This window comes from Chrysemys picta, chromosome 7, assembly GCF_011386835.1.
Source record: "Chrysemys picta bellii isolate R12L10 chromosome 7, ASM1138683v2, whole genome shotgun sequence".
Classification (NCBI taxonomy): domain Eukaryota; kingdom Metazoa; phylum Chordata; order Testudines; family Emydidae; genus Chrysemys; species Chrysemys picta.
This window is the reverse complement of record NC_088797.1, coordinates 32,805,098-32,825,933: the sequence shown is the minus strand read 5'-3', so window position 1 is coordinate 32,825,933 and position 20,836 is coordinate 32,805,098. Positions and strand designations below refer to the sequence as shown.

At 55.8% G+C, this 20,836-nt stretch overlaps 1 protein-coding gene across 5 annotated transcripts in view; it reads right to left on the bottom strand.

The window, feature by feature from the left end:
- Positions 1–20,836, bottom strand: part of ATG2A (autophagy related 2A) — a 42,269-nt gene that overhangs the window by 7,134 nt on the left and 14,299 nt on the right. For 2 of the 5 annotated variants that reach the window (XR_010589081.1, XM_005307909.5), the window contains exons 12-33: positions 20,274–20,433; positions 18,165–18,263; positions 16,943–17,116; positions 16,533–16,785; positions 15,710–15,812; positions 15,227–15,386; positions 14,636–14,778; positions 13,806–13,966; positions 13,302–13,459; positions 12,567–12,717; positions 11,513–11,706; positions 10,941–11,021; positions 5,950–6,056; positions 5,204–5,296; positions 4,288–4,358; positions 3,704–3,780; positions 3,148–3,318; positions 1,810–1,936; positions 1,215–1,438; positions 703–932; positions 479–614; positions 26–220 (exon numbers count right to left, since the gene is read on the bottom strand). Coding sequence is in view for 3 of the 5 variants with exons in the window: in XM_005307909.5 (XP_005307966.2) it covers positions 26–220; positions 479–614; positions 703–932; positions 1,215–1,438; positions 1,810–1,936; positions 3,148–3,318; positions 3,704–3,780; positions 4,288–4,358; positions 5,204–5,296; positions 5,950–6,056; positions 10,941–11,021; positions 11,513–11,706; positions 12,567–12,717; positions 13,302–13,459; positions 13,806–13,966; positions 14,636–14,778; positions 15,227–15,386; positions 15,710–15,812; positions 16,533–16,785; positions 16,943–17,116; positions 18,165–18,263; positions 20,274–20,433 (3,268 nt within the window). In the remaining 2 variants the exon portion in view is untranslated. The remainder of the gene's footprint in view (positions 1–25; positions 221–478; positions 615–702; positions 933–1,214; positions 1,439–1,809; positions 1,937–3,147; positions 3,319–3,703; positions 3,781–4,287; positions 4,359–5,203; positions 5,297–5,949; positions 6,057–10,940; positions 11,022–11,512; positions 11,707–12,566; positions 12,718–13,301; positions 13,460–13,805; positions 13,967–14,635; positions 14,779–15,226; positions 15,387–15,709; positions 15,813–16,532; positions 16,786–16,942; positions 17,117–18,164; positions 18,264–20,273; positions 20,434–20,836) is intronic. The other 3 variants (XR_010589082.1, XM_024100286.3, XM_042849682.2) reach the window with 2 other exon arrangements.

Sequence of the window (20,836 nt, the reverse complement as noted above, 5' to 3'; positions counted from 1 at the left end):
CCCTCTGTCAGCCCCCTGGCAGTACCATGTTGGAGTGGGCCCGGCGTGGCATCTTCTCGCTGGTGTACAGGTAGAGGAACTTGTTGATCTGGGAGGAGGCCAGCCGGTCCCGGATCTCCAACTCCTGCACGATGAACACCTGCCGCGACACTGGCTGCTCCTCCAGCTCCGTGGGCAGCTTCTCTGCCCCACTGGGATAGGTCTCATGCTGGAAGCTCACCTGGAGGGAGGGGAAGAGGCTAAGGCTTGATGATAGCGTGTGTGGGGGGGTCCCTGCCAAGCCAGACACCCCCGCGCAGAAGGGCTGGGAGCAGAACGCGGCTCTATAGCGTCGGGGGAGTTGAACATCATGTCTATGACAAGGAGGTCAGACCAATGGGCCTACCCAGCCGCTATCCTGTGGCAGGGAGATCCTCAGAAGAGCCTTTGTGGGATGGACGTAAGCCCCACCCACTCACACACACACCCCCGCCCTCACCTTGGTGAGCTGTATCTCCATGAGCAGGTCATGGAGGCGCCCGGTCCCGCCCTGTGTGCGCCAGGTGTTCTGGGGCCGGTTGGCCATGGAGGAGCGGGAAGGGGAGCTGCGGGCGCTCGACAGGCCGGGCCTCATCCTGCAGGGTAGGGGAGAGAGAGGGTCAGAGCTGCTCAGCCCAGCCCAGCCCCAGGGCAGGCCGTGCCTGCCAGGTAGCGAGGTCTCACCTGGGTGAGTGGGCATGTCCTGGGGGGGCACGCCCGACCCCAAAATCCCGCCCTCCATAAAGGTGCCAGACCACTGAGATCTCACGCAGCATGACCCGGCTCTCGGGCAATGGGAAGTGTGCCGGGGCCTTCAGCAGGTCTGTGCTGCCCAGCGGGCGCGAGAAGTAGCCGTCCTTGATGGGCACTGGCCCTTCCAGCAGCTTTGTCACAACTGGCTCTCCGTCCTTTGGCTGAGGGTGGGTGAGACACACACAGAGGCAGGCCTCAGAGCAATCAGTGGACCCAGGTGTCCAAGCCCCGCCCCCAATATCCCACTACTTAATCCTTCCTAAAAAAAAATCCAGGCATTTGGACCCGGCCCAGCCCTGCCCCACCCCCAACCTCTCCCTCCCAGCTCCCCATGGACCCCAAAGCCCCACCCCATATCAGTCATAGCCCCCCAGGCCTCACAGCTTCCCCTCGGTCTCCCATCCCCATTGCCCTCGGCCCCCACAGGCTCTGCCTCCCCTTACTGGGATGCCCATGCCGGGCGCGTCCAGGATGCAGAAGTCGTCATTGTCGGTGGCCTCGCTCTCCTCCTCGCTGCCCTCCGAGGAGCAGAAATCTAGCCCCACTTCCATGGGGGCCGGGGGCAGGGCTGCAGGGGGTGGGTGGCAGGGCTTGCCCCCAGCACTGTTCTCCCCTGGGAAGAGATACACTGAAACGGGGGAGGTTTGGTGCAACTGCCCGGCCTCTCCTGGGAGGGGAGAGGGACATGGGTGAGATCGACCCCAATGAGATACTCCTGCCATCCCACCCGACATCCACCCTGCCCTGGATTAGGCCAACAGGTTCCTCCCGCCCCACATTTCCCTCCCGAGCCCCGGATCAGGCCAATAGGCCCCTCCAGCCCCAGATTAGCCCATTCAGCCAGCTGACGATTTGGGAGCTAGGGGTGACACTCATTTCTCTAGCTCTGCAGCAGGAGTGATGCAGCCACATGCCACCCAGTCTCCAACCCTTCCCCTCTGCCCCCCACCGTGCCCAGTGGCCCCCAAGGAGTTGAAGAGGCAGCGAGGGGACAGCATGGTCCCCTCAGCTCCCCAGGCTCTCACTGGCAGCCCTTACCAGACTCTAATGTCAGGTCCCTCAGGCTGCGGTCGGTGTCGATGAGGGCGTCAGTCAGGTCCCGCTGGTTAATGGTGGCCGTCTCGGCGGGCAGGCAGGAGGGCAGCGAGGCCGGGCTCTCTGACAGCTGGGGGCCAACAAGAACCAGGGGGTGTTATGTACCGAGTGATGGGTACCCATGGATCAGCACTGCCAAGGGAGAGTAGCCCCACCCTGCTCCCTGGGGCACAGCACACACTAGCACTGTGCGGGGGCACTCGGGTCAGTGCTGACGGCCAGGGGAGACACCCTCTACTGCGCTAAGTTCTCTCTAAGCTGCGCAGCCACCTATTAAGCCGCACCGGCCCCAGCATTGACCTGCCTCGGCTGGGGGGAGAGGAGCCCCTCCCTCAGCCCAGCCCAGCTGGAGCTGCCGCAGCTGGGGAGAGAGCTGGTGGGAGTCCTGTCTCCTCACTAAAGCCCTGGGGCAGCCTGCACTCCAAACCCCTCATCCCTGGCCCCACCCCAGAGCCTGCACTCCCCCCGCACTCCAACCCTCTGCCCCAGCCCTGAGCCCTCTCCTGCACCCCAAACTCATCCCCAGCCCCATCTGAGCCCTCATCCCAACCCTCTGTCCCAGCCCTGAGCCCCCTCCCACACTCTGAACCCCTCGGTCCCACCCCCACCACATGAATTTTGTTATAAAATTCGCTCCACACGTGGACGTAAAAAAATTAGAGGAAACACTGCCTGGGCCCTCCTGTCCTGAAGAACAGTGCCCCCTAGCGCCGCAAGAGTCTGCTCTGATTGCTAGGGCAGAGCACCACCTACTGAACTCCCCCCGTCCCTCCAGCATATGCCTTTCCTTCACAGCTTTTAAGGTCCGACCATCAGATCATCCTGTCCAAGCTCCCGCAAAATGCAAGCCAGAGAACTTCCCCATGAGATCACTGCATCCAGCCCAGATCTGATGGTTGAGCTAGAGTGTAGCTCAGAGACAAACACAGAGTCTTGATTTAAAGACCCTCAAAGGCTGGAGCCCACCCCGCATAAGTTGCTGCAATGGTGAATCTCTCCCTGCTAAAAAAGAAAAAAAAAAAAGTGTGCCTTATTTCTCCTCTGATTGGTGCAGCTTCAGGTATTGGATCTCAGTCCTCCAGCCATGCCCCAAACTGGCTCAACCCCACCTACCTAAACTACGAAAGATCCCTGAGCATGCCCCCCATTCAGGCACTGAACTGGCATGACCCTGCTTAGCTAGAGCTTTGGAAGATCCCCATGCAGGTCCCCCATCCAGGCACCAAGCCAGCCTGACCTTCTCAGCCAGGGATGACACCAGTCCAGCCTTCCTCTCCCTACCTGCACCTTCTGGCCAGCGATCTCCGTTGGGCTGTCCTGCCGGGGTGGCGGGTGGAGGTCCCCGTGGTTGACCACGTACTGGATAAGGTTGGCCAGCATGGCGCAGGAGTCGGCACAGGTATGGAGATGCACCACGTTGTTGGAGCAGCGCAGCTCGAACAGCGGCTGGGTCTGGGGTGGAACAAAGCGAATGAGAGACAGCACGTGTCATATTGGGGTGGGGAGCTAGAGCAATGGGATCCCAGATCCTTGGGAAAGGTCAGCACAGGGCTCCTGAGGGGAGGTGGGGCAGCTTAGGTCCCACAGGCTCAAAACGCAGCAAGGCTGCTTTGAAAACACCAGAAGCTACACTGGAGAAGACTCTCACACCGCAAGGCTACAGCGACGGACAAGAAGGGCTGGGAAGTCACCCGCCTACTGCATTCGGCCACATGGAGTATCCTCCCCACCCTGCGCAGTCACCTCTTAAGGGGGGGAGGGGGTTCTCTCCTGGGATTTCCATTGCAGTTACCAGGCCTGCCCCCACCCCACCCTTTCTGGCTGGGCTGAGCCTCACCAGCTTCCCGTCGGCGCTCCCCTTCCACGTGGTGATGACCAGCTCAAGTAGATCCACGTCCAGGACACACACGTAATCTGAGGCCAAGGGAGAGCAGAGATTCAGCCTGACTGGATCCCTGGGTCTATCCTGGGCTCTGGGAAGGGAGTGGGGGGCCTGGTGGGTTGGAGCAGCGGGGGCTGGGAGTCGGGACTCCTGGGTTCTGCTCCACGTTCTCTCTCTAATTTGGGCATTAGTTTCCCTGCAGCAATTAACACACCCAGGATGGGGGACGGTTAAATCCATTCAAACATTTGGGAAGCCCCTTGAAATCCACAGATGGAAAATTGTTAAGCAATACGTTGTGTCTTCTACAGAGCCGCCTGCCACCATGCTGGGCTATGAGCACCAGCTCCCTCATCCAAATACTGACCAGGCGCAAGCTTGCTTATCTTGAAAGACCTGCCGAGAGCCCAGCCTGAGGGGCTATGGGGGCATGATGCTTGAGGGACACCTGCTGCTCCCCAGCAGCCTTTCAAATTGCTGCTGTTTTCAGTGCCCAGAGCACAGCAGAAGGACGGACATGCGGCCCATCCAGCTCTTACCCTTCCGCAGATCGACCGGCTCCACGTCGCATTTGTCAGACAGGTAGATGGCAGAGTCATCCAGAATAAACCTGGGGGAAGGGGAGAGTGACTTAAACCCTGCCGCCCCTCCAGTAGGCACATGCCAGCCAGATCGAATACAATCAAGATCTTGTCCATCACTGTACAGTAACTATGAACCCAAGGGCCCCACACAGTGCAATAAGTATTAGCAGGGCCTTCTGGCCCTGTTACACGGACCCTGACTCCCACCCTGGGCCAAGGGAGTAAGCGCCGGGGAGTGGTGGCTCAAGGAATAGGACATGGGTCCCTTCCCCTCTAGAGGGCATTGGTGCCAATCCAGCCCAGTGTGGGAAGACAGGGAATGGCACAGGGGCCTTTCCTCTCTAGGGGCGCTGGCTCTGATCTGGCCCCAGAACAGTGGGATTGGCTGGCTCGAGAGGATGGACAACTGGATATAGGGCCTTCTAGCGGTGCCGGCTCTGCCTGGCCCGAGGGTGGGGAGACTGGCTGGCTCAGGGGGGCAGGGAATGGAATACAGGGTGCCAGCTGGTGTGAAGAGACTGTGCATGCTGGGGTGAGACTCCTGCAATAAGCGCACCCGGCCCAGCAGTTCACGGCTACACCCCAGGTAACTGGAGTAGACATCGGCAGAGAAATCACTCAGGATTCCATCATACTGGGCTCCTTCTACTGCGCCCACCACCATGGCATCCAGGCACCCGTACGATGGCAGCTCCAGAGCTGCTGACCCCAACTTCTTCCACACAAGCCAGCACTTGGTTATTGTGAGCAGCCCAGGCTCGGCCCAGAGAGAACAGGTCTCAAGCCCCCTGATCTCACCAGCCCAGGGAGAGACAGGCCCTCCCTGGAGAGGGCAGCTCTCTTGGGTTGTCCCCAGCTGAAGGACGCCTACCTGAGCAGGAAGATCGAAGTATCCACAATGATGTTGCTGGACAAGGTGAAGGTCTCGGCCGTGATGAGCACGCGAACGGGGAGGTACAGGGGCCTGAGGGGCGAGATGGTAGTGACAGAACCAGTGTGGGGGTGGGGTGTGATAGGAGGGCTAAAGGAGCCAGGAAGAGTCCCCGCACGGCAGGGTTATTCCTCAGCCCCCCCGCCAAGATGGGATCGCAGCCTTCACAGGAGACAGATGATCCACGGCTGCGCTTTGCTGGGTCCTTACTCCTTGCTCTGAAGCATGCGGTACTGGCCACAGCCGGAGACAGGATACTGAACCAGATGGAGCTCGGTTCTGATCCTCTCTGGCCGGGCCAGTGTTCCTGTCCCACCTGAGACTATCTCAAGGTGACAGAGGCTCCCACCAGTGCATCCAGTCTCCAAGATGCCAAGATAAGAAGTAGAGCAGACTGCAGAGATCAGGCCAGGTTTTGCTTTAACAAAGACCCCACTCTCCTCCCAGAACTGGGGATAGAACCCTGGAGTCCTGGTTCCCGGACCCCCCTGCTCTAACCCACTAGACTCCACTTGCCTCTCCAAGCTGGGACAGAACCTGGGAGTCTGGATTCCCTCAAACCAGATCTGCCAATCTAACTTCTCTGTCTCACCTCTGTTCCTCCTGTACAAACAGCCAAGGGCCTCTCCTATTTTACAGCCACCCTTTTCTCCATGCGGCCCACTCGCCTCTGCTCCCCTCAGTACCTGTAGTCAACCGCACAGCAGAAGAGGTGGGTGTGCAGCACCGTAATGACCGTTGGGGGGACAAAGCCCAGAATCGGATCGTCCAGTACGTCCAGGAAGTCAATCAGCTGAAAGAGGGGCAAACAGAATGGGGGATTACCGTATCCGAGGTAGAAACAAAGCTCGAACGCCTTAATGGGGCTAAGTCGGGAGGACCGGACGATCTTCATCCGAGAATATTGAAGGAATTGGCGCGAGAAATAGCAGGCCCGTTAGCGATAATATTTAATGAATCTGTAAGCTCGGGGGTTGTTCCGTTAGACTGGAGAATAGCTAATGTGGTTCCTATTTTTAAGAAAGGGGAAAAAAGTGATCCGGGTAACTATAGGCCTGTTAGTTTAACATCTGTAGTGTGCAAGGTGCTGGAGAAAATTCTGAAAGAGAAACTAGTTGAGGACCTTGAGGTTAATGGCAAGTGCGATAATTTACAACATGGTTTTACGAAGGGCAGATCGTGCCAAACGAATCTGATCTCCTTCTTCGAGAAAGTAACGGACTTATTAGATAAGGGAAATGCGGTGGACCTAATATACCTGGATTTCAGTAAAGCATTTGATACTGTACCCCATGAGGAATTATTGGTTAAGCTGGAAAAGATGGGGATCGATATGAAAATCCAGAGGTGGATAAGGAATTGGTTAATGGGCAGAATGCAGCGGGTCGTATTGAAGGGTGAACTGTCAGGTTGGAGGGAGGTTACCAGTGGAGTTCCTCAGGGTTCGGTTTTGGGACCCATTTTTTTTAATCTATTTATAACTGACCTCGGAATCGATTGCAGGAGTGGACTGATAAAGTTTGCGGATGATACGAAGGTGGGAGGCGTTGCCAATTCGGAGGAGGATAGGGATATTCTGCAGGGAGACTTGAATGAGCTTGTGAATTGGAGTATCAGAAATAGGATGAAATTTAATAGTGAAAAGTGTAAGGTGATGCATTTAGGGATGACTAACAACAATTTTAGTTACAAGCTGGGGACGCATTGGTTAGAGGTAACGGAAGAGGAGAAGGACCTAGGGGTTCTTGTAGACCGAAGGATGACTATGAGTAGACAATGTGACGTGGCGGTGAAAAAAGCCAATGCGGTCTTGGGATGCATTAGGCGAGGTATATCTAGTAGGGATAAGGAGGTGCTGCTTCCGTTGTACAAGGCGCTGGTGAGACCTCATTTGGAGTACTGTGTGCAGTTCTGGTCTCCCATGTTTAAAAAAGATGAACTCAAATTGGAACGGGTGCAGAGAAGGGCCACTAGGATGATCAGAGGAATGGAAAACCTGTCGTATAAAAGGAGACTAGAGGAGCTCGGGCTGTTTAGTCTGACAAAACGAAGGCTGAGGGGGGATATGATTGCTCTCTTTAAATATATCAGAGGGATAAATACCAGGGAGGGAGAGGAATTATTCCAGTTTAGTACTAATGTGGACACGAGAACGAATGGATATAAATTGGCCGTGGGGAAGTTTAGGCTTGAAATTAGACGAAGGTTTCTGACCGTCAGAGGGGTGAAATATTCATAGATTATAGGACTGGAAGGGACCTCGAGAGGTCATCGAGTCCAGTCCCCTGCCCGCATGGCAGGACCAAATACTGTCTAGACCATCCCTGATAGACATTTATCTAACCTACTCTTAAATATCTCCAGAGACGGAGATTCCACAACCTCCCTAGGCAATTTGTTCCAGTGTTTAACCACCCTGACAGTTAGGAACTTTTTCCTAATGTCCAACCTAGACCTCCCTTGCTGCAGTTTAAACCCATTGTTTCTGGTTCTATCCTTAGAGGCTAAGGTGAACAAGTTCTCTCCCTCCTCCTTATGACACCCTTTTAGATACCTGAAAACTGCTATCATGTCCCCTCTCAGTCTTCTCTTTTCCAAACTAAACAAACCCAATTCTTTCAGCCTTCCTTCATAGGTCATGTTCTCAAGACCTTTAATCATTCTTGTTGCTCTTCTTTGGACCCTTTCCAATTTCTCCACATCTTTTTTAAAATGCGGCGCCCAGAACTGGACACAATACTCCAGCTGAGGCCTAACCAGAGCAGAGTAGAGCGGAAGAATGACTTCTCGTGTCTTGCTCACAACACACCTGTTAATACATCCCAGAATCATGTTTGCTTTTTTTTGCAACAGCATCACACTGTTGACTCATATTTAGCTTGTGGTCCACTATAACCCCTAGATCCCTTTCTGCCGTACTCCTTCCTAGACAGTCTTTTCCCATTCTGTATGTGTGAAATTGATTTTTCCTTCCTAAGTAGAGCACTTTGCATTTGTCTTTGTTAAACTTCATCCTGTTTAACTCAGACCATTTCTCCAATTTGTCCAGATCATTTTGAATTATGACCCTGTCCTCCAAAGTAGTTGCAATCCCTCCCAGTTTGGTATCATCCGCAAACTTAATAAGTGTACTTTCTATGCCAATATCTAAGTTGTTGATGAAGATATTGAACAGAGCCGGTCCCAAAACAGACCCCTGTGGTACCCCACTCGTTACGCCTTTCCAGCAGGATTGGGAACCATTAATAACAACTCTCTGAGTACGGTTATCCAGCCAGTTATGCACCCACCTTATAGTAGCCCCATCTAAGTTGTATTTGCCTAGTTTATCGATAAGAAGATCATGCGAGACCGTATCAAATGCCTTACTAAAGTCTAGGTATACCACATCCACCGCTTCACCCTTATCCACAAGGCTCGTTATCCTATCAAAGAAAGCTATCAGATTGGTTTGACATGATTTGTTCTTCACAAATCCATGCTGGCTGTTCCCTATCACCTTACCACCTTCCAAGTGTTTGCAGATGATTTCCTTAATTACTTGCTCCATTATCTTCCCTGGCACAGAAGTTAAACTAACTGGTCTGTAGTTTCCTGGGTTGTTTTTATTTCCCTTTTTATAGATGGGCACTATATTTGCCCTTTTCCAGTCTTCTGGAATCTCTCCCGTCTCCCATGACTTTCCAAAGATAATAGCTAGAGGCTCAGATACCTCCTCTATTAGCTCCTTGAGTATTCTAGGATGCATTTCATCAGGCCCGGGTGACTTGCAGGCATCTAACTTTTCTAAGTGATTTTTAACTTGTTCTTTTTTTATTTTATCCGCTAAACCTACCCCCTTCCCATTAGCATTCACTATGTTAGGCATTCCATCAGACTTCTCAGTGAAGACCGAAATAAAGAAGTCATTAAGCATCTCTGCCATTTCCAAGTTTCCTGTTACTGTTTCTCCCTCTTCACTAAGCAGTGGGCCTACCCTGTCTTTGGTCTTCCTCTTGCTTCTAATGTATTGATAAAAAGTCTTCTTGTTTCCTTTTATTCCCGTAGCTAGTTTGAGCTCATTTTGTGCTTTTGCCTTTCTAATCTTGCCCCGTTCTAATATTGGAACGGCCTTCCGAGGGAAACGGTGGGGGCGAGGGACCTGTCTGGTTTTAAGATTAAATTAGATAAGTTTATGGAGGGAATGGTTTAATGGTAAAACATAATTGGTGGGGAATACCGAGCAATAGCAGGTAAACAGTATAATGGGTAACAAGGGTCAGGCTGGAGACTCTTGCCTACATGCTCGGGGTCTTACTGATCGCCATATTTGGGGTCGGGAAGGAATTTTCCTCCAGGGTAGATTGGCTGAGGCTCTGGAGGTTTTTCGCCTTCCTCCGCAGCATGGGGCAGGGATCTCTAGCAGAGGGTTCTCTGAAAATTGAAGTCACTAAGATACAGGATTTGGGGACTTCATCAGCAGAGTCAAGGAAAGGGTAGGGATGGTTTTGTGGCCTGCAGCATGCAGGGGGTCAGACCAGATGATCATAATGGTCCCTTCTGACCTTAAAGTCTATGAGTCTATGAGTCTATGAAAGAGCGAGAGTGTGAGCGTGCGCACCCCAGACAGCAGGTCTTCATGGGGGCAGAAAGGCCAGTGCCGATTCCCTGAGCTGGAGGACACCTCCCCCGCTCCCCGATCCCTGCATTCAGCCCCAGTCCCCTGTGGTTGAACTAGGAGGATTCTCTTTAGACCAGGGGTATCGGACATACAGATCTAGCCTGGCCAATGCATTTGTGTTGGCCAGAATCTCAGCTTTCATGAAAAAAGGAGTCAGTTTTTAGGCCTCACAGCCTCCTCCATGTGCCTAGAGTATAACCAATTTCATAGCAACTGCCGGAGTCTGCCAAGAGCCTGAGCCAATGGCTGAGAGATGCGGGAGCTGCACTGAGTGAAAGTGACACAGCGACCTGCTAGTCTCAGAGCTGACCTTTCCACTTGACACTCTCTCATCTGGCCCCAATCCGTACCAGATTTATCCTCACAAACACCCCTTGGAGGCAGGGCAGGGTTCTTATCCCCATGGCAGATTGGGAAACTGAGGCACGGAGAGGCAAAATGACTTGCCCACGGTCACAGCAGGCCAGTGGCAGAGCTGGAAATAGAATCCAGGTCTCCCGGGTCCCAGTCCAGTGCTCTAGCCATTCAGACACCCAGCCTCACTCCATCACCACTTTATAAGTAGGGAAAAAGAGGCCCAAAGACTTGCCCAAGGTCACACAGGCAGCCTATGGCAGAGCCAGAAATTGAGCCCAGGCCTCAAGTCCCTGGCGAACGCCCTAACCACTGGACCAGAGGGGGCATTGCCCAGATCAGCTATTCCACTGTTGATCATGGCAGCGGAAGGAACCGGGTGGGGGCTTACGCCTGCAAGGGGCAAGAATTGCCACAATTAAACAGAGATTTGGGCCCTGCCCAATGAATGAGTTTGACTCCCCTTAGCTGGACACCAGGGCGCGAGTCCAAGCCATGGAGCATCCAATCTGTCCCCTGGGAAAGTTCCACACCTTATAGCCATGCTGGTGTTGGCCCAGCTTCCACTCCTGGCCCCAAGTCTCCCTCAGCCCCGTGGCTGCTACACTGCAGAGCTCTCTCTGCTATTCACTCCAGGACGTGTACTTCCAGCTCAGGACGTACCTGTGTGTACCAGCTCTGATTGGTCAGTGCCATGTGATGTCGCATGGTGGCCCCTTCGAGCCTCAAGGTGACCAGGAACTCCTGGATTCGGGTTGCAAAAGGGGAGATTGGGGAAGCAAAGTTAAAAAGCAGGGAGACCCCCCCAAATGGGGAAAGGCTCTGTAAGGGGCAGGATGGGGGGAATCCATTTATGAACACCTTTAGGACATCTCCCCCCAAACCCACCATACCAGCAGGCTTCTAGCACCCCCACATGCCAATCCACCCCAGCTGGGCCCCCCCATCCAGACCCATGGCCGTTCATGCCACAGGGGGCAGTGCACAGGGAGACAGGACCGTCCCAGTGGCTCTCCGAGGTGTGGAAGGAACAGAGGAAATCCTACAGGGAAATAGCCTCTAGGAACAGACAAGTCAGATGAAAGCTGGTGCTGAGATGTTTTAAGTTAAACAATACATGCAGCATCCCAGGGAGAAGTTGCTTTGGCTCTTAGCCTGTTTGGAGAAGGGGGAGCAGAGGGAGCCCGCCCAGCTGATTCCCCTCCTCCACAGCCCCGAGAGTGGAGACAAGATACCTTGATGTTTTTCTTCAAGTCCAGGTTGATGCGGATGGCAGCCGAGAGCATCTTGAGGGGCCTGTCCTTCCTGCCACCCGCCAGCCCGCTCAGCACCCCCTCCTCCGAGGAGTAGATTGTGGGGTGCAGCCTGTCAGGGGGGGTGAAGCTGGGGATTTCCAAACGACTGGCCAGGAAATAGTCCTCTACCACAGCTGAGGGGACAGAGAGAATTTGGCCCGCTGGCTGGCCAGCCATCCTTCCCACCAACCCTCTCCCAGTGCCCTGTGGGACAGAGCGCTAGCCTGGGACTCAGGAGAGCTAGGCTATGTTCCCAGCTCTGCCACTGGCCTGCTGGGTGACGCCAGGTAGAGTCACTGCCCCTCTCTCCCTAAGTAAAATGGGGGGTAATGATCCTGACCTCCTTCGTAACCCACTCCGACAGCTACTGATATGACCTCGGTATTAACTCTTGCAGCTGCATCCCCACCCTCTCCAGCATTGCTCTGTCTCTTTAAGACCCACCTCCACCCTAGATGTCCCCCCTCCCCACTCTGAGCGTCCGCTGGGTGCAAGAGCCTCATCCTTTGCAATCCCCACTGCAGGGAACTGCCTCCTGGCAGGCCTTAGCCCAGCTGCCTCTTTGGCCCATTGGCTGCTCCCACCGGAGGTCACCACGAGGTTGGGCACAAAGGGCAGCACAGGCCTGACCTGCTGCCCTTTGGACTGGATGGGCCAAGTGAAACCCCAGCTCCACAGCACTTCATGAGATCCCTACAGCGCCCCCCGGAGGGCTCTGAAGAAGGCAGATGGGTCCCAGTGTGCCAGGGAACAGGGCTGTGACTCGGCAGCCCTGGGATCTATTCTGTAACCTTGGGCCCCTGCCACTACATGGGGATAGGTATGAATCCATGGCTCAGTGGGAGAGTCCTGGCTCCCAGCCCCCACTGCATCAGCTCATCACACACAGGACCAGAACCCCCACTCTAACTGACGAGACCCCCCTCAGGACAGAACCCACGAGTCCTGACTCCCAGCTCCCCCCCACCCCCCCACCCCACAGTTTGAACCGTACCTTTATGATAAAGGGTGACTCTCTCAGACTCTATACAGAGGTAGCCAAGCTCCTCCTGGCCCTTGTACTGGGACACGCTGAAGATGGTGCAGTTGTCCACATCCAGCACGATCTCTCCATGGGAGTCATCCAGCTTCTTCCCCGCCTCACCCTGGGGGCAGAGGGGAAGGAGGACAAGAGTCAGACGCCCCAGTGCAGACCATTGTCCTTCCATCCCAAAGGGTCAAATGGCAACAGTCACCCAGCACTGAGGAGCAGCAGCATCTGGGGTTGGATGTGAGGCTATTTATATAGAGATCCCTCACCTGGGGCTCAGATGCAGCCAACTCTGAGGAGGGGTGCAAGGCTTATTTAAACAGCACACAGCAACAGCACACAGCAGCATGGTACAGTAGGGAAGGACCCAGTACCTAACTGGAATTCCAGAGGGAGTTGAAGGGTGACAGGTGGGCATTTGGAGAGGCAGAGGAGAATGACCCAGGTTTGAATTTGTCCTGGACACTAGAAGGAGTAGCTCAGTTCTAGGGAAAAGCAGTAGCCCCCATCCTGGTCTCTGCAGCACAGCGCCACCTAGTGCCACACTGGGACCCCCACTGGCTCAGAGGGAAGGGCTCCGCTCCCCTGCTCCCTGCAGCACCCAGAGATCTCCCATCCAAACAGTGCCCAGGCCAGGCCCTGTCTAGCTGGAGCTCAGAGGAGATGGCCTGGCAGTTGGTCCCTGGGGGTTGCCCTCACCTTGGCCTCGCACAGAGCCGTCACCCTGCCCTTCAGGATAGAGACCACGGCTGAGAAACGGCTCTGCTGGCGTAGGCTCAGCTGCTCTCCCTTCCTCCGCTGAGCCACCGCCTCGTCCACTGAATAGAAGTGAGAGTCCTCATCCTCAGAGTCCGAGTCTGACGGGGACAGGGAAGAGGAGGGTTAATGGCAGCTCTCGCTGCATGGGGAAACTGAGGCACAGAGGAGCAGCTCTTGCCAAAGGTCACGTCAGGGCTGGGTATAGAACCCAGGAGTCCCGACTCCCAGCCCCGCTGCTCTAACCACTAGACCTCTGCTACCTTCACAGAGCTGGGGACTGGCCCACAAGCCCCTTTCCTTATCCTGCATCCATCACAAAGCAAGCAACCGTGATGCTATTCCCCACCTAGAATCCTTCACTCCCCATTTCCATTAAGGCTTCACAGGTCAGTGCGGGTGATAGGAACCTCTCTCTAGGTTTGGGGGAGAGGCTTGGCTCCTTACCCAGTTTAAAGGCAGACTTGCACATCTTGAAGTTGTCCTGCCAATACTTGGGAGGGGGTGGGTGGCTGGAGAAGAAAGTCCCGGATGCAGCGCCCCCCGCAGGCCCGGAGGAGCAAAGGAATGGGCTGGCTGGCTCCCACATCAGCAAGTCATTATTTATCCTGGGGAAGGAAAGGAAAGATGCTTCACACCCACAACTGCCTTTGTCTCCCCTAGCCCAGGAGCCCCTCAAAGCACCCCCAATCCTTCCCCAGGCCCAGCGGTGTTTGTTATAGACCTGGCCTGCCTGGTTCTGACACAGAAGGAGACGGCCCCTGCCTTAGAGAGCTTACCAACGAGTATTCTCACAGGGTGTCTCTAGGGTGCTGCAGGGAACAAGATGGGCCACTCAATAGGCGCCATCTCCCATTTTGCAGGTGGGGAGACAGGCACAGAAAGCAATTTGCTCAAGATCACCTGGCAAGTTGGCAGCAGAGGTGGGGATGGAACCCAAGAGCCCTGACTGCCAGCCCTGCCCTGCTCCAACCATTAGAAGCCAAGCCCATTGCAAAGCTGGGACCAGAACCCAGGAGCCTTGGGCCACCTGGGATCCATCTGCTCAGGCCTGGCCCGCCCCAGCCGACAGCTCTTCCAACCCCAAGCACAGGCAGGGCCGGGTCCACGTGAGCTGGGCACTGCCAGTGCCCCGCTCTGCAGATGGAAGGTCAAGAGTCCAGGGGGCAGGCAGGGAAGATTCAGGGTCTGATCCCTAGAGGCTGCCTGGCCCTGTGGCTGCTCCTTGCCAGCCAGGATACACAGCTAGCTGTCCCCTCCCATCCCTCCCCCGATACCTGTTATAGATGCTCTCATAGATCTCCTTGCTAGGCAGGAAGATGTGGACACTTGGCAGGGTCACTTCTAGGGCATATTGCGAGGCAGCCACTGTCTTGGCCTGGAAATCTGCCATCTCCTCAGGGTCTCCAGGGATCACCATCTTGGGGGGAGGCCAGCACAGGTGGGGTTAAAGACTTAAAGGAACAGGCACCTGCTTTGGCCAACCGACTACTAAACAGGAGGGTTCTCAACATGGAGGCTGTGACCCCCATGTAAAGGGTCATGACCTCCCCCTGTCCTTTCCTTACTGGTTAATGGGAGGAGAGAGCCCAAGCTAGATGGAAAGGGGGTTGAGATATGGTTCCTGATATGGAAGGGGGTTGAGAACCCCAATTGGCTCCTCCCTCAGGATCATTCAGCCCATACCCTAGGTCCTCCCTGCTGCATTCCTTGTATCCTGGTTGGCTAACCAAGCCACCTGCCCCAAAGAGACCACTCACGCCTTTCCTGGCGGGATCAGACCCTCTGGCAGGCAGGGGGCATTCCATGCTCCCACCCTCAGCACTATCGCCTCCCCACTGAGCGCCAGGGAGGGCCACCCCCCTTACCTCCTCAGTTTCATACATGGTCCTTTTGGAAGAGAAGGGGGAGGGCTCGGGCCGCCGCAATTCACAGGGACTCTCCACCATTGACAGTTCCATCTCCTCCTTGTCCATCGCCAAGTCCCAGTGGGACAGGCTGTGCTGGGGGGTCAGGGTCACCATGATCCTGCGCAGGGCCGGTGGGAGGGAAAGTCAGAGGGCACAGGGTGAACCATGTAGACCCCCACCCCATACGGGGCTACCTGCCCCCGTCTCAGATGCTGCAATGAAATGTTGCCCCCAACACATCTGAGCTCCCCACCCCCTGCCAACCCTGTGCACCACCACAGGGGGCGCTCCATGAAACCAGAGGATGTATGATCGGATGACAATCAGCCGAGATGTAGATGAGGGAAGGAGCTGGTGGGATGGGAGGGGCTCTGGCGGAGGGAGCTGCTCCTACCAGGGTGCACATGGGGTGGGGAGATCAGCCCCCCAAAGCAGACTCACTTTGGGAAGAGGTATTTCTTGCCCGGTCCTTTGGCTGCAGGGTCAAGGGCTTTGCTCACCCGGATGCAGGGTACAGAGAGCCTCTCACCGTCTTCGTATAGACCTGCAAGGAGAGTGGCTTGACTCAATGCCCAGACACACCCCCACCCCCTCCCAAACACTGCCCTTCTACCCTACACCTGGGAGGGCTTTGTAAGGGGGCTGGGGGAGAAGTAAAGATGCAGGACTCCTGGCTATCCCATCTCCAGCTGTGGGAGCAGAGTGGGGAGGGGCACAGGAATCAGGATTCCTGGGTTCTGTTCTGGGGTCTAATGGTTAAAGCAAATGGAGATGGGAGTGGAAACCAGGACTCCTGGGTTCTATTCCTGGATCTGGCAGACTGGGAGGGCAGTCTACTGGTTAGAATAAAGAACGGTGTCAGGATGGCTCTGGTTAGAGCATTCAAGTTTTTGTAGGGTCTACAAAACCAAGAGGGATCCATTTAGAAACATCCCCTTCCTATTTTACAGCAGGAGACATGGGGCCCCATGTTCCCCCCCAACTCAACCTGAACAGAGGGGGTCCCTGTGGGCCTCGTGCCTCGTCCCTGCAGCCTGGGTTTGCCCTCCAGCCCCTTAGGGGAACAAGACACCCCAGGGAGGGTCGTTGGCAGCAGGGACCCAATCCTGGACCTATGGATCTTAGAGCCAGAGCAGCCACTGTCCAAGTCTACTAGCCCAGAGGCTACAGCAGCCTCCTAACCTCCATAAGGAACAGTGAGCACCACTCAGGTCAGCGACAGACTTCCCAGAAGGCCTTGCAGCTCAGCCCTTCCCATGCTCACCATGCAGGTCGCTTAAGGTCACCTCCAGCCGGGTGGGCTCCCCATGACACCCTGGCCCTGCCCGCAGCTCCGTCTGGAACACTACATCAGTCAGCTCCAGTCGCAGGTTCTCTTTGCGCACAGCTTTCTCCATCCAGGGCTGACGCTCTGGCTCGGGCCGCAGGTCCGGCACTGGGAACTGCAAGCGCAGGGTGGCCTTGGGTGCTGCCAGCCGCACGGTTGTGTGCCTCTCGGGGGCATGGAGAGACTCTGCCTGGCACCCAGCCACAAGAGGGGGAGAGAGGAAAGGATTAACAGGGGCCTGGTCTCCCTCCAGGTCCCCCACCCATTGCAGGCATAAGCACCTCCTCCTCTGCAGCCATCTGGGAACGACGCCCCCTCCTGGCAGATGTTCCATCCCCCACACTCACCACATGCATGTCCGCATGGAGGCCAGGGGCTTGATCTTGCATGGACGCCGATGCTGCCAGATGGAGGAGGGACCCAAGCCGGTCTAGGACACCCAGGTCCACATCAGAGTGGAACTCTGCCAGCTCCGCCAACAGCTCCGAGCTTCGCCTAGCCCCAGCCTTCTTGAGATTGCTCTGCAGGGAGAGGTAGAGCCATCGGAGCCCTGGGAACGCCTCCCCAGCCAGGGGAGATGCTGCTCTATGTGGGGGTGGGGGTTCGTTCTACAGAGCACCGGAGTGAGGGGGAAGCTCGGGTGCTGGCCCCGGTCGTCTGGGACTGTACAGACTGTTGTATTATTGTAGGGTCTCTTGCGATTGCCAATGTGTTATTCTAGGGTCACCCAGGGAGGCTGGGGCTTCCTTCTGTCTCTGCCTGCTTGGCTTCCTCTGCTGCTGATGCAGCCCCACCCAATCTGGCTGTGTAAGATTACGTGTCCCTGCAGGTCCCAGCGCGTGGAACTGAGATCTACTGGCACTTAGCCACATGTCAGGTCAAGCCGACTGACCACAGGACAGCTCCTGCCACAGTCAGGCCAGGCCAATGGAGTACCAACCTCAGGAGAGCTCCTGCCATCCGCAGGCCAAGCCAACAGAGCACCAACCTCCTCTCCCCCCACCCATTCAGGCACATTGTTGAAGGGTGGGCATGTGGTTAAGGGACTGGATTGGACTCTGGACACTTTGGTCCAAGGTCACACAATGGAATAGTACCAGTCACTTCTCCACTTGCTGCCTCAGTTTCCCCATCTGTAAAATGAGAATAACCCTTCCTTTGTCTAAACAGACTGAGCTCTTCGGGCAGGGACCATCTCACTGCGACTGTGCAGTGCCCAGCACAATGGGGCTTTCCCTCCTCCTCCACATCTCAGCTGGGGACTCCAAGTGTTACTGGAATGTAATTTAATAGTAGCCAGGCAGAACCAACAAAGCTCTGACCTCATGAGAACTTCCACTCCCAGGCAGAGGGACAGGACCAATGCTCCCAGGAGTGCTCCCATCACAGCAAAACCAATAACCCAGGGCAGCCAGCATCCCCCCACCTCCCTGCTGCGAGGACCCAGTGCAATGCCATCAAGTGGCAGCCTGCGATGGCTCTGGTCCCTGTGAGTGGGGCAAAGGGGGAGAAAAATACGCCAATTGCACTGAATCTCAAGACACCCTCCGGCTTCAGGCTGCTGCTCACTTTGGATGGCAGCTTCTCAGACTGCTTGTAGTGGATCTGGGCGCAGGGCCGGGCCGAGGAGTTATAGGTGAAGGCACTGGGGTTCTTGAAGGTCATTAGCTGTAGAGAGAAGGGGTGGGGTGAAGGCTTGTGCAGCGGGTCCAAACATGAGATGCTTGGTAAGTTTCCCAAGAACGGATTCAAGCTGCCCCACACCCACCCACCCTTCTCTGGGGAGGGGTTTCATCCCATCAGGTGCTGGCACAGTGGCTGTCATGGACAGAAGGCTCAGGTGGCCTGGTCCGCTCCTAACAATGGACAGAGTCATCAGGTCTCGTCTCCTTTAGCCCACACATGGTCTGTTCTCCAAGCCAGTCCAGGGTACCATGCAACAGGGATCTCGCTGTAACCACTAAGGGAATAAGTCTACGTAGACTGATGAATTCCATTTGCTGTTTGTGATTGGAACAGTCCATGTGGATTAGACCTTCCGGTCTGTGGCAGAAAACAGACCATGTCTGAGAAGCCGAAACAGGGCCATCAACTTTCAATAGACAGTTTCTGGCGAGGCAGTGCGCCCCCTGCTGGGCACACCAGGCTACTATGTTTGGACCCGTGGGCTTTAAGCTCCCCTTGGTCTGTGCAGGCTTCAGTCACCATCCCTGTTCTTGGCTTCTCTGGTGCACTTCCTGGGCACAGACTGTCAGATACCCCTCCATTGAAGTGGGACCTTGCAGCCCAGCTTCCCTAGGCCCATAGTCTCCTTGTCCTCCCTCCCCCAAGACACCCCAACAGCTTACACCGGCCCTTTCCCAGAACTCCACCTGTGGGCAGGGCACTCTGGTTTATAGCTTAACCCTTTGGGACACGTGATAGTGGAAGGCAGCAGACACAGACTTGCAGAACAATTTCTGCAACCATCACTGTTCAGACAGCACAAGAGATCTACGGATCCAGGTAGATCCAATGCCTACTCGGCATTCCCTGCTTCCGTTTCCTCACCAGTGGGGAATTCTTTGTCATGGATGTTTAACAACCCTTGTGCCCAGCAGTGCCAGAGCATGGAAAAGCCCAGAGTGAGAAGAGAGGCAGGAAGCGGTGTCAGAAGTGGCTTTCCAAAGAGAAATGCTTTAGCCAAGGGACCAGGCCGTTGCAGAACCAGGAAGCGGAGCAGGAGGGCCCTGGCCTCCCTGAATGACACTGACCAGAACCCAAAAGACTCTCAGGAGTGGGCAGGGCTCGGAGAGAGGGATTGCGTTCAGGTGTTGTGTGTTCGTCCACAGATCCGAACTCTCTTGTGCTGTCCAAGAGCAGAGTGTGCATTGGGGGTGGAGAGGGGGGTTTAAGGAGTCCCTTTCCGAAGTCTGGGTCCCTTGCTTTAACTGCAACATAGTCCCAAAGGGTTGAACTATCTATAAACCGGAGAGCTCACGAAGGTAGAGCCCTGGGAGCAGCATGCATAAGCTACTGGGGAGATGTGGGACAAGCGTCAGCACTGGTTTGGGGGCCCACGGCACTGGGCAGCAGCACCCCACCTCTCAAGGAGAAGGGCCAGAAAGGGAGTCTGCACCTCCGGAATGTGTCAGCAAGGCCAGGACCGAGACAGCAACTGGACGCTGCTCAGGCCCAGTGAGCTTGAAAACATGTGGGATCCAAAGGTTGGATCCATGCACCAGCCTGGTGACTGGGTGTTCACTGGGGATGACTCTGCCAGGGCTCTAACACTTCACCCCTGCCCTTTACCCTCTGGATTAGGATACCACCAGCTTAGCCCTGCCTGGGTATCAACTGGCCCAGCTTCCCCCTGCCCACAACAATAATTCCCCTCCATCCTTGGGGTTCACACCCTTCTGATCCTTGCCTTGCACGTGCTCTTCTGCTCCTCTCAGGCAGAGCCCATGGAGCACAGATAGCAGGAGCACTCCCCCACTCCCAGGCAAAACAGATCCTCCCCACCAGAGCCAGCCCTGACCCTGGGCTCAGCACACCATGACTGCAGGCTGAGGTCTCATCCCCCTAGACACCTCCAAGCAACAGCCATGGTCAGGTCAGAAGTGAGGAGAGCTGGAAAGCCATGACCCCAGTGCTCAGCCCTGGGTGTGGCTCTGCCATCCGCTCACCACCCATTACCTCGGTGTACTCCGGCTTCTGCTGCCTGCGCTCCGGGCTGGCACTGGCCCACAGGCACTCCAGAATCTCCAGCATGCCGAAGCTCACCTCCGAACTGAGCACATGCAGGGAGCCAGCTGCTCTCTGTTGGCAGGTGACCTGTAGGGCTGCTCCAGTAAGCCTGGGGGCGGGAAGGCGGAGTCAGCCTACAGGGGGTGAAGGGGGGGGGGGGGGGTTGACAGCCCCAGTGCTGTGGCCCAGGCAGATGTTACAAGCTAAGCAGGCACAGGGACAGTGAGCACATGGATGGGAGACTTCAAGGATTGAGGGGGGGGCGACACTGTCCCCTCACAGTCAGTGCTTACCCCAGTGCCTCAGGAGCGATACTAGGGGGCACTGTGCTGCACAGAATGGAACGGGGGTGCTCTCCTTTTCCCCCAGCTCAGCACTAGAGGGCACTGTGCCACAAGGAGGGGATGCTCTCCTTTTTCAGTCAGTGCCAACCCCATGCGGTGCTAGGGGGCACTGTGCTGCAGGAAGTGGGATGGAGGGGCACTTTCCCCTCACAATCAGTGCTGGCCCCA